A 15075-nucleotide genomic window follows, 5' to 3' on the forward strand; every position below is an offset into this window, starting at 1 on the left:
GCAGGTCGTGAAGATGATGTGGGGCGAACAAACTGAGTGTTTCTAAAACCCTATTGGTCTTCAAAATTTGATGGACATGTATGTGGGACTTTGCAAAGATAGAGGTCTAGAGCTGAATGCGGCAAAAACATATGTGGTCTTTGGCGATGGTGCTGTTAAAAATTGTGCTGTAAAGGTGGGTAGCGAATTCTTGGAAAGGTTACTTTGTTTCGACTATGTAGGGGTCAAACTATCTGACCAGTTCAAATGGGAACCCTAACTTATTAAAAGCTTGCTATTAATTCTACATAGATCTAAAGCAATCATTCGATTACATAAGAAGGCCCAGTCTTGCTCAATATTTCCTACTCTCAAGGTGTACTGTGCTAAGGCACAACGTGTTGTGCTCTTTTGAGCGGAAGTCTAGGGTTGTGCTGAGACTCAGAAGCTGGCAACTGCAGAGAACAGTTTTATAAGATCGCTTATTCAAGTTCCTGGTAGCACTCCCCTTATCCCTCTGTTTTTTGACTCAGTTATTAATCTAATCTCAGATGTGCTACAATGAAAGCCCTTAATATAATGGAAACGTTTCTGGTCCACACCTGAGCTAACAGAGTATAGGGGTTCTCTAGGGGATCTGGTGAAGATGAATAGTGCTTTGACCGTCCCCTGGTTGAAGTTTGTTTCGAGCTGCTGCAGGAAGCTAGGCTTTTCTGAACTATGGGAAGATCCTGTATATATTAGGCAAAGGCTGATGGCCTCAAAACCTGCTACTGGGTTTATGTCTATGAACAAAAAGTTGTGAGTGAAACATGCTGACAATTGACTAGCCAGTTTCTTGAGTGTAAGTCCAATCTGTGCTTTGAAATATGTTTGTACACCATCACACCACGCCTAGCCAAAAACCTGCATGTGTGTTTTCGGTTGGGTAATTGAACCTTGAACTCATTTATTAACAGATGGAAGAAAGATCAAATCTCTGACTTGTACCCAGCTTGTGGTCTGGTCCCTGAGGCAGAGGTGAATATTCTGTTCTTCTGTTTAGAGTACGTTATTTGCTGTAAGTCCCTTTTTGGTAAATGTATGGTACAAGAATGCTCATTTTTGGACTTAGTTGGCTTAATGAGTAGTTGTTTTTAATGCTAGTTAAGATATTTTAGCTTGTGCATAGCTGAGTTTTTGTAGAATTCCCGCTACGTTGCACTTGATAAATCTGCCACTCTCTGATTGTGCACTGCTTTACTGTCAATCAACTGTACTAATTTGATTTTGTACTTTACTTGATTTATATAATGGTAATCTTCTTGGAGGTCTGATGACTAGCTTTTTAATATATATTGTTTTCAAAATTGATGGAAAACTACATGTATTTTCAGACCCTTTGGTTGATTCACATACATATTAATGCAGTCTTTGCATAACCTGGCCTTTGGAAAACATCCTATGATTGCTCTAAAAAAAGTTCTACAATACAAATAGGTAGCATCAACTACATTTAAATATTTTTAGTTTTATGTATGCTTGAGACCGTTTTTACTGTGTTATTTAAGATGTATTTTTATTGTATGCTTTGATGATTATGGCAACAGAATAAAGTACTTTTTGAGGCTTGAGTGTTGAAGTTATTTTGGAAGATATTCAAAGATCATATTACTGTGACCTTACGTAAAAGTTAAATATCTCAATTTGCGATAGCCAATCTGTCACTAAGTTTGGGGTTATAGCACATGCACTGGAGAGTTGCTTAGAAGTCTCACCGTTTTCAGAGTTAAAGTAGGCCAGGAAATTCAGTGACTTTGATTAAATATCTGGGACCACCATGCAGAAAGTTGTATTCCCTGCATCAAGAATTTCACTAGCATGGATTATGGTATCACTTACTTTGGAACAGGGAGGCAAACCACCTGTGACATCATGATGACATAATTATTCTAAAGCAGGCACCGACAGCGCCTTCAGTAGGTTAGGGAAATGTTAATACTGAGTACTGAGTTCAGTTTGGTCAGTAGGAATAAAAGAGGTTTCCGGTTTCATTGAATACTCAAATAAACTCCTTCACTTTTAAGACTCTACACTCTTGTGTGACCAATTTCCTATCAGCTAGATATAAAAACATCTAAGACCATCAATTTAAAATGTATCACAAAGTGGTCGAACCATGGACATTGTGCAACCAAAACATCCATAGTTTGTCCAGTACATGGCGTTTATAAGGTGTTAGAACTGGTGGGTGCTAGAATGGTAGGTAGCATTTACATACTGTATATCATATGTATTGGGCAGCTGAGGGAGATAGGTGAGGGTTTTAGGTGCCTTGTAAGGAATTAAAGAAAGTGAGGGAAAGAACTTGAGAGGGGAAGTAGGAGAGGCTAGCATAATGGCAGGTGTATTTTTAATACAGGAGAAGAGAGATGAGGTTGGAAGAAGAAAGTCATACTTTGAATGTCTCCCCCATGTTTACTCTCTCCTTGCACATCTGGTCCATCTTGTCCATGGAGTCATCTTACAACATAAAATAGTGGATGGAATGTTTCCAGTCTGTGATATCACCTGGATACCGTCATTGGAAACCAACTCTCCTATTGACAGTGATCTATCTTTAATTGTTTAAACTTCGTTAGGCAAAGTGGACTTAGAATGTGAGGGAAGCATAATTCTAGGTATATTTTTTATATACTCGAAGTGGAAGGGAGCCTTTGGAAAGTGGCTAAGAGAGGGAAATCATATTATGGTTGATTCCTCGTGATTAGCCTTGCCTTGCAAAGCTGGTCCTTGGGATCCTCTAATATTGGGAGACCACATTGTGAGACCACACTGTGAGACCATACACTGCATACAATTATAGATCGGTGGTATATATAGCAATCCCCAGGGTTCAAAGAGATTCAATAGAACACAGTCTATAATATCATTTTGTAGATCTCTGTAAAGAGTAATCCATGAACTGATTCCAACCCATCCATATTTTCTAAAAAGAATGATAAACAGAAATGTTCCCGGCTTGTGGTTTTGATGTGGAAATATCCTATTAATAGGTTCAGTTTGCACTAAGAGCTAACTATATAATTATGTTATTGTTAAACAGGTTTCATGGTCCAAGGAAACTCTGATGAAGGATCCAGTGATATATGTGGACTTTTTGGATATGAACACACCGGTGGAAAATAGAATCTATCGACCAGTCACCAATCACAAAAAGCTTGTTTCTACAATGGAAGAATATCGCATAAGGATGACCATGAACTCTGCAGGTGCTGAGGTAAGGGTCTATCGCTGTCCTATGACAAACAACCTACTTCTGGCGTGGATGAATGAAAGGAGTATTAGAATGGTGGATAAGTTCAAGTACTTGGGGATACAATTAGATTCTAAGTGTAACTGGCATACCCTTATAAATCAGAATGTTTTCTCTTTTAGCAGGGCGACATTTGGCATTAAGGATTTTTCCCACCGATTGGGGCGTACTCATATCCAATCGTTTTTTGAGATTTACAGGGCTAAACGTATCTCCTTATGTGCTATGGTAATGGAATCTGGGGATACGGCCAGGTTGCACCACTCCAAAAAACGTTCCTACAGATTTCTTGACTGGCGTATGTGGCGCGTAGCTTGTGGGCCATAGGGCTACCGGATATGTTTGATAACACCTCAAACATAACTTGTGCTGACGGAAAATGGGTTGAAACTGCTTTTAGGGACACGTTGACTTCAGAGCACAAGGATGTCGCTTTAACAAAACACTCTATGCGACACGCAATATTGGTGAAAACAGTTAGCAATATCGAGCCATATTTAACCTGGAATATGTCTCGCCACCAACGCTGACTACTAACCTATTTTAGATTGGTCCCTTTTAATCGCAGCTGTTTTAAGTACTTAGATTTGCCTTTTAGCAATTGTGATAACACATCGATTAATGATACATTACATGTGGTTATGCTGTCCAAAATACAGTAACCTGCGACATAAGTTTATACGCTCAATCTTATTACCGCTGAATTTTAATCAAGTTAGGCCAGCCTTACTTTTCCTATAGTTGTTGAACTCTCCTTCAAACTGCTTCTTTCTTGTACGTTTTCTGATGGGAGTTCTAAAATATGAATGATTATGGCACTAAAAATTCAGTACATTGTTTTTAAATGAACGGTCTGTCATGATTTTATTTATAAAATCGAATAAAGATTTATGATGAAGAGTGAAAGGAGTATGTGTGGGTTAATACATCGATTGGTGTCTGGATGGATGGATAAACGGGTATGCAAGTTTTTGATTGGATGAATGCATGGACGGATGGATGGATAGGTGGGTTGGGAAGGATAGATGAATGACTAATTGTTCAGCAGTGGGGTATGTCTGCATGACAGGCCTTTGCAAAGCACAATTACAAAAACTGTGCTACCTATGGGAGGCTTTCTGCATACCGAAAAAATAAGAATGTTGAAGGAATTGATTAGTTTTGTCAGACATGCCAGTCTTTTATCCTTGACCTAATTAGTAGGTAGTCCTTGGTGTTTTTTCCTAGGAGTTTAGAATATGATGAGTGGCCCAAACAGAGGTACAAAGACAGAAATAACATGCAGAGCAATATTTCTACCTTGGACTGTTATATTTCAGCATTTAGAGAGCTCCAAAAAAACATTTGAATCTATGTCATCATACGGATGGTCATGCCAAAAACTAGTAGTAACTTTTCCAATGTATTTTTAATGATAAAGAAGCAGTAATGTCAGTTTGGAATGCTCCTTGACTCTCCATGTCCAACTTGCTTTCCTCTATTTCATGGTTCTGGTGCTAAGTCGGGCCCTAACTTGGCTCCTCTTTTTCCTAGATACAAGTTACGGCGCTGCTGTCTATCAGCTAGGTTCACATTATAGGGATACCATATACATACATGCATACAATGTTTTCTTGGTTATTCATTTATACCCTGGAATTTGGACAAGCATAGGTTTTCAATGTGCCATTGATTATTGGGAATCTGCCCTCTCCCTTTCTACATGAGCATCACAAATTGAGACGATAACTACTCTTCCAGTGCCTGGGGCTGAACACAAGATGTCACAAGGGCTGGCTTCAGGCTTGGTGCATTCAATAAAGATGAGTCTTTTCATGATTATCCTCTTTAGACATTATCCCTCTAACCTTACTTCTTTCCTACATTGTGGTCTACAGCGATGCATTGGGGATTGAGCTTGAATTCAAACACAATCAGAAGCCGATGATTTCTCACATCTCATTGAGTGAAGCACAAGATTTCTGCAGTCATATTTTATATTTGTTTACTTAATAAATTCATCTTCCAAAAATATGAGGTAGATCAGGAGCCAGGATGGGATCTTGGGAACAAGCCATTCTCTGTTGAACCTGCAAATAAATAAGAAAATTGAGAAGCTATGAAATTCCGAAAGGAAACTAACTCTCTCTTATCTCCACCATAGAACAGGAACATCCTTCCAATCGGTGCAAGAGAACAAGAGTCCAGCTCATTGCTTCTGTTACCTCTATCTTCTGCCATCAGGATCTAAAAACTGTAGATCTTATTGGCTGTAAAAATATTCCTCTTGCAGTATACTTGTCAAGTTTACCACTCATGTATGATGTCTAAACGCACTCACTAGTTGTGAATACATTTTCTACATGGATGGCATGTGTTTTCTAGGGGGGTGGTAAATGTTTTGGCATACCTTACAACTTTGGTAGACTTAAAGCGTAGCTGTAAGACACTCATCCTTGTGGACCTCTCCGCCGCCTTTGCACCCTACGCACACGTCTCCACGATGCAGGGATCTGAGACAAGGCCCTCGACTGGACCTCCTCCTTCTTCTCCGGCAGGACCCAGAGAGTCCGCCGCCCCCCGTTCCGATCCGAAGCCTCCGAGATCATCTGCGGCATCCCCCAGGGATCCTCCCTCAGCCCGACACTGTTCAAGGAATCCAAGAAGAACTGCCACACCCTTGAGAAAGCCTGGCGGCTCGACCAGACCACAGACAACAGGACCGCCCTCAAGCACGCCACCTGCAAACACCACCAGCTGATCCGCGCCACCAAGAAGTCGGCAAATAAAGAACGACTGGACAACAACACCCACGACAGCAAGGAACTCTTCAGCATCGTCAAAGAGTTCTCCAACCCCAGCGCCGGAAACAACGACATCACTCCCTCGCAAGACCTCTGCGACTCACTCGCCTCGTTCTTCCACAGCAAGATCGCAGACATACACAACAGCTTCGATGCACAGACCACGCACCCTACCGCCGAACCAACGCCCGCCACCACCACCCTCTGCAACTGGACCCCGATCAACACCGAAGACACCACCCGCACGATGAACTCCATCCACTCCGGATCACCAACCGACCCCTGCCCACACCACGTCTTCAACAAAGCCGATGCCATCATCGCATACCATCTCCGGGACATCATCAACTCCTCCTTCCACACGCCACCTTCCCGGAGAGCTGGAAGCACGCCGAGCTTACCGCCCTCCTGAAGAAACCAACGGCGGACCCCACTGACCTCAAGAACTACCGTCCCATCTCGCTCCTTCCCTTTCCGGCCAAAGTCATCGAGAAGACCGTCAACAGACAGCTGGCCGCCTTCCTCGAGACGAATGGATCCCTCGACCCCTCGCAGTCCGGGTTTCGGGCCAACCACAGCACCGAGACCGCCCTAATCGCAGCCACTGACGACATCAGAACCCTGATCGACAACGGGGAAACAGCGGCCCTCATCCTCTTGGACCTCTCTGGGGCGTTTGACACAGTCTGCCACCGCACCCTAGTGAAGCGCCTCAGCAACATCGGAATCCGAGAGAAATCACTGGAGTGGATCATCTCGTTCCTCGCCGGAAGAACCCAGAGAGTCCGTCTCCCCCCGTTCAGATCCAAGACCACCGAAGTCATCTGCGGCGTACCACAAGGATCTTCACTCAGTCCAACCCTCTTCAACGTCTACATGAGCCCCCTCGCAGCCATCGCACGCCAACATGACCTCAACATCATCTCCTATGCCGACGACACCCAGCTGATCCTCTCCCTCACCAACGACCCCACCACCGCCAGAGCCAACCTACACGAAGGGATGAAAGACGTCGCCGACTGGATGAGGAGCAGCCGCCTTAAACTGAACTCAGACAAGACGGAAGTCCTTATCCTGGGATCATCACCCTCTACCTGGGACGACTCCTGGTGGCCCCCGGCCCTGGGCACCGCTCCCAAGCCAACGGACCACGCACGCAACCTGGGCTTAATCCTGGACTCCTCCCTGTCGATGACCAGACAAGTCAACGCCGTCTCATCTTCGTGCTTCAACACCCGGCGCATGCTCCGCAAGATCTTCCGATGGATCCCCACCGAGACCGTCACCCACTGCACTCGTCACCAGCCGACTGGACTACGGGAACACCCTCTACGCCGGAACCACAGCCAAACTTCAAAAAAGACTCCAGCTCATCCAGAACGCCTCTGCACGACTCATCCTGGACATCCCCCGTCACAGCCACATCACCGGACACCTGAGAGACCTGCACTGGCTCCCCGTCAGCATGAGAATCATGTTCAGACTCCTGACCCACGCACACAAGGCTCTCCACGACCTGGGCCCCAAGTACCTCAACGACCGCATGACCTTCTACACGCCCACCCGCCAGCTACGATCAACCAGCCATGCCCTCGCCACCGTACCACGCATCCGCAGAGCCACCGCCGGAGGAAGATCCGTCTCCTACCTGGCAGCCAAGACCTGGAACTCCCTCCCCAACCACCTTCGGCGAATCCAGGACCATCTCTCCTTCAGGAAACAGCTCAAGACCTGGCTGTTCGAGCAGTAACATACCCCCCCCCCAGCGCCTTGAGACCCTCCCGGGTGAGTAGCGCGCTTTATAAATGCCGTGATTGATTGATTGATTGATTCAATGTCTACATGGTGCCCCTTGCACGCATCTCCCGACATCACAACCTCAACATAATCTCCTACGCCAACGACACCAACTGATCCACTCCCTCACCATGGACCACCTCACCGCCAAATCCAACCTCCACCAGGGAATAAAGGCCATCGCTGAATGGATGGAGGATAGCCCCTTAAACTGAACACAGACAAGACGGAGATCCTCATCCTCGGGCCCAACCTCTCAGCATGGGACGACTCCTGGTGGCCCGCATCACTAGGGACACCCCCCCGCACCCACCAACCATGCCAGCAACCTGGGAGTCATCCTCGACTCTAAACTCACCATGACCAAACAAGTCAACGCTGTCTCCTCCGCCTGCTTCAACACCCTCCGTATGCTCCACAAAATCTACAGATGGATCCCGACAGACACAAGGAAAACAGTCACCCAGGCCCTAGTCAGCAGCAGACTCGACTACAGAAATGCCCTCCCCGCCGGCGCCCCGACCAAGCTCATCAACAGACTGCAAAGAATCCAGAATGCCTCTGCACGCCTGATCCTCGACATTCCGTGCCGCGACCACATCACCCCCCACCTGAGGAACTTGCACTGACTCCCAGTCGACAAAAGAATCTCCTTCAAGCTCCTGATCCACGCACACAAGGCACTCCACAAGACCGGCCCAGCCTACCTCAACAGGCGACTCTCTTTCTACGTACCCAACAGGAAACTCCGCTCCGCAGACCTCTCCCTTGCTACCGTCCACGCATCCGTAGAACCACAGCCGGAAGCAGATCCTTCTCCCACCGCGCCGCCAAGACATGGAACACCCTCTCCCTTATCCTACAACAAACCGAAGACCTTCTAACCTTCAGGAGACAACTTAAGACCTGGCTGTTCGACCAGTAGCAACAGCACCCCCCTCCCCACCCTCAGCGCCTTGGAACCCTTGCGGGTATGTAGTGCGCTCTACAAATTATCTGATTGATTGATTGATTGATTGATCGGAAGGTAACCCGAAGAAATGTATCAGGCACAAGGCTTTTTGGGAGCAGAGAACATAGACATCACTGGCAACTAATACCACCTGTGTTTTAACTGAATCTGACCCTGACATTGAACGAATAGAAACTCAGGGTCTCATTTATGAGGTTTCGGCGCAGAGCAGCACCACAAGGAATCTTGCTGTGCTGCCCTGCGTTAAAACAAAAGGACAGGAATGTGCTATATCTATGTGATTCGGAGCTATCCTGTACATTTCCCCTGCGCCGGCGCACAATTGGCTGACATGCGCCAACATAGCCACCCTTGCACCATGGTGCAAGGGTTTCTACGTTGCGGGGCTGATTAATTTTGTTCAGGAAGGGACACATTTTCCTCTTTCCATGTGTGCTTCAGCACACATAGAAAAAGGGAAAAGGAAAAAACGAGGAGGAATGAAACATTTTCTACTCGTTGCACCTCCCTAACGCCACCCCTGGGGTGGTGTTACATTCTGATGCATTCCTAGGTTTACGATTTCTCAATAATCTGCGAATGCTTCAGATTTCATGGATGTTGCGTGGGAACACCTACTTGCTTGAGATTTCATAAATGTTGCGTGGGCACACCCACAGCAACACCCATGGAACGCCCCTTTCACACAGTTTTCTGCGTGAATTGTGCATATATTTAAAAGGCCATGAAAAGCCACGTAAAGTGGCTTTAAGCTGTCTTGTCATTGTTCCGGGGCACATTGCGCCAACGGAACATGAAAAAAGTGATGTTCTCGTCGGAGCAAAAGTACCTCACAGGGCCTCATAAATGAGGCCCCCAGGTGGAGAACGTAAGAAGCCAAGTAATACAACCTCCCCTAGCTGACAAATGAATACACCGATGTTAGACGGGGACCCTGAGGGTCGGCCGAGCAAGGGGGAGAGGCCTCCTGGCGAGGGCCCTCTCCTCAGATCGTACGGACGAGCAACTACCCCCCCACAGATGGACGCCACACAAAGATAGGTTCTGCACACTTTTATCGATATGCTTAAGTAGGTTATACTTGACGATACAGTAGGAACAGGATACTGTGATCCCTTCAATTCTAGTCTCTGGGGGAAAGGGTAGCGAGACAGTCTTGGTACCGGTCTGGTACAGGGGTATCGGGCGTACAGCTCTCAATCCTCGAGCTGGAGGGTTCTCAGGTAGGGGCCGCGGCAGCGCCAGCAGGCCTTCAAAGATGGTTCACGAGGATGAGCCGCGGCAGCGCCAGCAGGCCTTCAAAGATGGTTCACGAGGATGAGCCGCAGCAGCGCCAGCAGGCCTTCAAAGATGGTTCACGAGGATGAGCCGCGGCAGCGCCAGCAGGCCTTCAAAGATGGTTCACGAGGATGAGCCGCGGCAGCGCCAGTAGGCCTTCAAAGATAGTTCACGAGGATGAGCCGCGGCAGCACCAGCAGGCCTTCAAAGATGGTTCACGAGGATGAGCCGCGGCAGCGCCAGCAGGCCTTCAAAGATAGTTCACGAGGATGAGCCGCGGCAGCGCCAGCAGGCCTTCAACGATAGTTCACGAGGATGAGCCGCGGCAGCGCCATCAGGCCTTCAAGGATAGTTCATGAAGAGGAGCCGCGGCAGCGCCAGCAGGCCTCCAAGGATGAGTTTGTCTCGGTGTCTCTCGACTCCAGGATACAACTGCCTTCCTGCTCTGGAGCTATCCCAGTTATAGGTCTGGCGCCCTTTGATGTCCGGACCCTCGCACTTGGAGGTCGGGTGTCCGGGATGAGGGAGTCCAGACACCCAGCAGGGGGGTGGAGCCAGCGCCCAGGGAGGCTGGGGGCGATCGAAACCAGGCGGAGAGGAGCCATCGACACTCCTTCTCCCATTGACTCGCCAAGTGGTCTCGTTACCCCCTGGGTGGATGGTGGTGCCTCAATGTCGGGGCTTGGCTGGGCCTGAGGCGGAGGTCGACCCGAGGCCACGAGGCCTGGTCCTGGAGGGTTCAAGATGGCGGCTGGGCCGGGGACGGTGGTTCGGGAAAGGGCCCGGGCCAGCCGAGAAGGTTGCGGATGCGAGTCTGAGTTCCATCGGGGAAGAGCTGGGGGTGATCCGGAGGGCTGAAGGTGCGGCTCTTGTCCGGGGAACAGGGGTAGCAGTAGTCTGGGACCCGCCACGCGGGGAGGGGTCGGGCCACGCCACAAGGCCGGTCCAACATGCGTCCCCCCCAGCTGAAGGCAGGGAGAGTCACCCATCCTCTTGGGGGATCTCCTCGCCGAGGCGGAAGAAGCGGGACAGGCCGTCTGCGTTGGCGTGGTCGTGGCCTGGGCGATGCTCCACAGTGAAGTCCATCCCTTGCAGGGAGATGGACCAACGCAACAGCTTCGGATTCTCTCCCCGCATCTGCATCAGCCATTGCAGAGGTCGGTGGTCTGTTTGCACCCGGAAGTGGGTACCGAAGAGATAGGGCCGGAGCTTCTTGAGGGCCCACACCACGGCGAAGGCCTCTCGCTCTATGGTGCTCCAGCGCTGTTCTCGGGCCAGTAGGCGTCGGCTGATGAAGGCCACTGGCTGGTCAACTCCCTCTGCATTGATTTGGGAGAGAACGGCCCCAACGCCGTGATCGGAGGCATCGGTCTGTACTATAAATTCCCGTCTGTAGTCGGGGGCTTGGAGCACTGGGGGGGTTCACATGGCTGTCTTGAGGGTCTCAAAGGCGGCCTGACACTCAGGGGTCCAGTGTACCTTCGGTGGGTTCTTCTTGGACGTAAGTTCTGTGAGGGGCCCCATAATGCTGCCATAGTCCTTCACAAAGCGCCGGTAGTATCCGGTGAGCCCCAGGAAGGCTCGGACCTCTGTTTGGGTGACCGGAGGCTCCCAGGCCCGGATGGCGGCGATCTTGATTTGGAGAGGGGCCACCTGGCCACTTCCCACCTGGTGCCCCAGGTAGGTCACGGACCCTTGGCCGATTTGGCACTTGCTGGCCTTGATTGTTAGTCCTGCCCGCCGGAGGGCGGTCAAGACCTCCCGGAGGTGTTGGAGGTGTTCCGCCCAGTGGAGACTGTACACGGCAATATCGTCCAGATAGGCGGCGCTGAACTCCTCAAGCCCCGCCAATACCTTGTTCACGAGTCTCTGGAAGCTGGCGGGGGTGTTTTTCATTCCGAAGGGCATAACCTTGAAGTGGTAGTGGCCATCCGGGGTGGAGAAGGCGGATCGCTCCTGAGCGCCCGGGGTGAGGCCGATCTGCCAATAGCCCGCAGTCAGGTCAAAGGTGCGCAGGTAGCGGGCGGCCCCCAGGCGGTCGATCAACTCATCAGCTCGGGGGATGGGGTTAGCGTCTGTTCGGGTGACGGCGTTCAAGCCCCGGTAGTCCACACAAAATCTGAGTTCTGGGGCGACGCCAGGGGCAGCGGCCTTGGGGACCAGTACGACCGGACTGGCCCAGGGACTGTTGGAGGGCTCAATTACTCCTAGAGCCAGCATCTTGGATATTTCCGACTGGATGCAGGCGCGTCCGATCGGGAACTCAGTAGGCCCTGTGCCGGATAGGGGGAGTATCCCCGGTGTCGACATCGTGGAGGCACCAGGGGGTGACCCCGGGTGTGAGAGAAAATAGATCGGCGAAGTGCCGCAACAAGTCTTGGCAGCTGTGGCGTTGTGCTGGGGTCAGGGTGGAAGAGAGGTTGACTCCTTCCACGGAGCCGTCTTGTTCTAGGGTCTTCAGGAGGTCGGAGAGGGGCTCGGAGTCCTCTTCAGCCCCACTGTCGGTAGCCATCAGGAGGCTAAGTTCTGAGCGCACAAAGTGCTGCTTAAGTCTGTTGGCATGGAGGACCCGGAGGGGGTTCCTGGGGGACTTCAGGTCCACCAGGTAGGTGACGGGGCCCTTGCGTTCCACTACCTTGAAGGGTCCGGTCCATTTGTCCTGGAGGGCGCAAGGTTCGACCGGGGACATGACCCAGACCTGTTGTCCCGGCTCGAACTCAATGGACGAGGCGTTCTGACCGTACCAGCGTTTCATGTCCTCTTGGCTGGCTTCGAGGTTGGCCTTGGCGAGTTCCCTGAACCTTTGAGTCTGGTTCCGGAGGGTCAAGAGGTACTTGTATACATCGGGGGAGCCTTCAGGGGGGTCACCTCCCATCCTTCCTTGACAGGCTGAGGGGACCGAGGACGGGGTGCCCATACAGGAGCTCAAAGGGGCTGAATCCCAGGGACTTCTGAGGGACCTCCCGGTAGGCAAACAGGAGGCAGGGTAGCAGCACGTCCCATTGGCGGCGTAGGGGCTCTTCCAGGCCCATGATCATACCCTTAAGGGTGCGATTGAATCGTTCCACTAGTCCATTTCCTTGCGGGTGGTAGGGGGTCGTAAATTTGTAGGTGACCCCGCACTGTTGCCATAGGGACTTCATATATCGGGAGATGAAGTTCGTGCCCCGATCACTGACGACTTCTCGGGGAAAGCCCACCCGCGAGAAGATCCCCATCAGGGCTCGGCCCACCACGGGCGCTGTCACGGTCCGGAGAGGTATGGCTTCGGGATAGCGGGTGGCATGGTCCACCAGGACGAGTATGAACCAGTGACCTTGCGCTGTCCGGGGCTCTAGGGGCCCCACAATGTCGATCCCCACCCGCTCAAAGGGAGTGGTGACGATTGGAAAGGGTTGCAGGGGGACTTTTAGTTTACGGCTGTAGGAGAGTAGGGACTGCAATCCAATGATCACCCAGATTCTTTGCTTTTGTTTCACTGGTTTACGACTTTCTCTGGCTGTGGGCCTGCTAATCAGACCCACAGCCTAGCTGTTCTCTCACTAAATTACAACGTGTACCTTAGGTGCATTTACCAATTGGTACTGGGCCACCTTATTAGACCCTGTAACTCAGGGCTTCGGTGTACCCAGGGCCTACCAGGGGCTGAAGCATGTATTATGCCACCCCTGGATGGCCATCTAAATCTGACACAACTGGCTGCATGACAGCTGGGGCAAGGTGGTGTAATCACCCTTTGCTTTAGATATAGTATACCTATGTCTAACCCTAAAAATGGACACACAGATTCCTATCAGTCACTCCTATGGCAGGCCTTAGCAATCCTGAAGGCAGAGTGCTTGGAATCGTGTGAGATGGTGCTCTGGCATGAGCTGAGCCCGTTTGCAGCTTGCGGAACCAAGTCCTAATAGCTGTTCCATGATAACACATACCATATACTCTTAAGTGCATTATAATCCTCGCGGTTAAATGCTATCTCTGGTATCGCTTTATCAAGTGTCGAGTAAGGTGTCATACGAATTGGAATACTAACCCCTCGCCAATTCTGGCGACGGGGTTAGCATTCCACCCTTCTAGAGGGACACAACATGTATGTAACTGTGAACCCCGGTTAAAGTTAACTCAAGCCTCAGCATCACAAAATGGATGCTGCCACCACAGACACGCGTCTGACCCCCTGCAGCTGGGAGTCCTTCCAGCGAGGGGAGCTTGGACAAAGGGTTTCCTGTCAGGGGCGGTGCTAGCACCATCCCAGACAGGGTTTTGTGTATCCTGGGTAGGCAGGGCTTTACAGGAAGGTGACTGCAAGTGGCACCCCGGTGCTCACTACGCATCTGCCGGCTAGAACCAGTTCCAGGGACACACCAGCCCCTGGTCTGGGGAAAGTCCGGCATGGGAGAGGGGTGTAACCACCCCCCTTCCTGGTCCCACCCCTAGGGCAGGACCTAGCCGTGTACCCACCCATTTCTTTAGGATAAAGGCAGGAGCGGGGACCCTTCCAAATTAGATCATCTTTGAATCAAGAAACTACTTTCCACGAAAGGAACTCTTGACTCTTCTCAAGATTTCTCCCTTGTGACTAAGGAGTAGTCACCCTGCATCCGCAGGCACCATCTAAGAACTCTGCGGTTTGCTGCACGTCCTTCCTCCGGAATCCGACTGACCAGCTCGACGAGACCCAGCTTCCCTGGCACCTCTGACCTCTACCTACCTCTACAGCTAAGCTGAGAACCGTAGGTGCGACAAGACCTCGAGGGACCGGGCATCATCAGAACTGCACGACTTCTATCCAGCACGACCGCCGAGGGATCCTCTGGTGAGTGCTTTGGGGTCCGAGAAGCCCCGACCCTGAGCAGCTCCTGCACCGAAGTCCAGCCCCCCAGCCTCCACGAGATCTGCGTGGGGCCCTTCTGCTTTGTGGCTGCTCACCGCGTTGTCTGGCTACTAGCCCGCTGGCTTGTGGCCTTCCC

The 15075-nt window shown here is 50.4% G+C and overlaps 1 protein-coding gene across 1 annotated transcript in view; it reads left to right on the forward strand.

Moving 5' to 3' along the window:
- Nucleotides 1–15075, forward strand: part of DNAH14 (dynein axonemal heavy chain 14) — a 1270113-nt gene that overhangs the window by 760110 nt on the left and 494928 nt on the right. Inside the window, exon 53 of the mRNA XM_086926153.1 lies at nt 3065–3238. Within this exon, the coding sequence (XP_086782279.1) occupies nt 3065–3238 (174 nt within the window). The remainder of the gene's footprint in view (nt 1–3064; nt 3239–15075) is intronic.

Source organism: Lissotriton vulgaris, chromosome 6 (genome assembly GCF_964263255.1).
Source record: "Lissotriton vulgaris chromosome 6, aLisVul1.2, whole genome shotgun sequence".
In the NCBI taxonomy this organism is placed as follows: Eukaryota; Metazoa; Chordata; class Amphibia; order Caudata; family Salamandridae; genus Lissotriton; species Lissotriton vulgaris.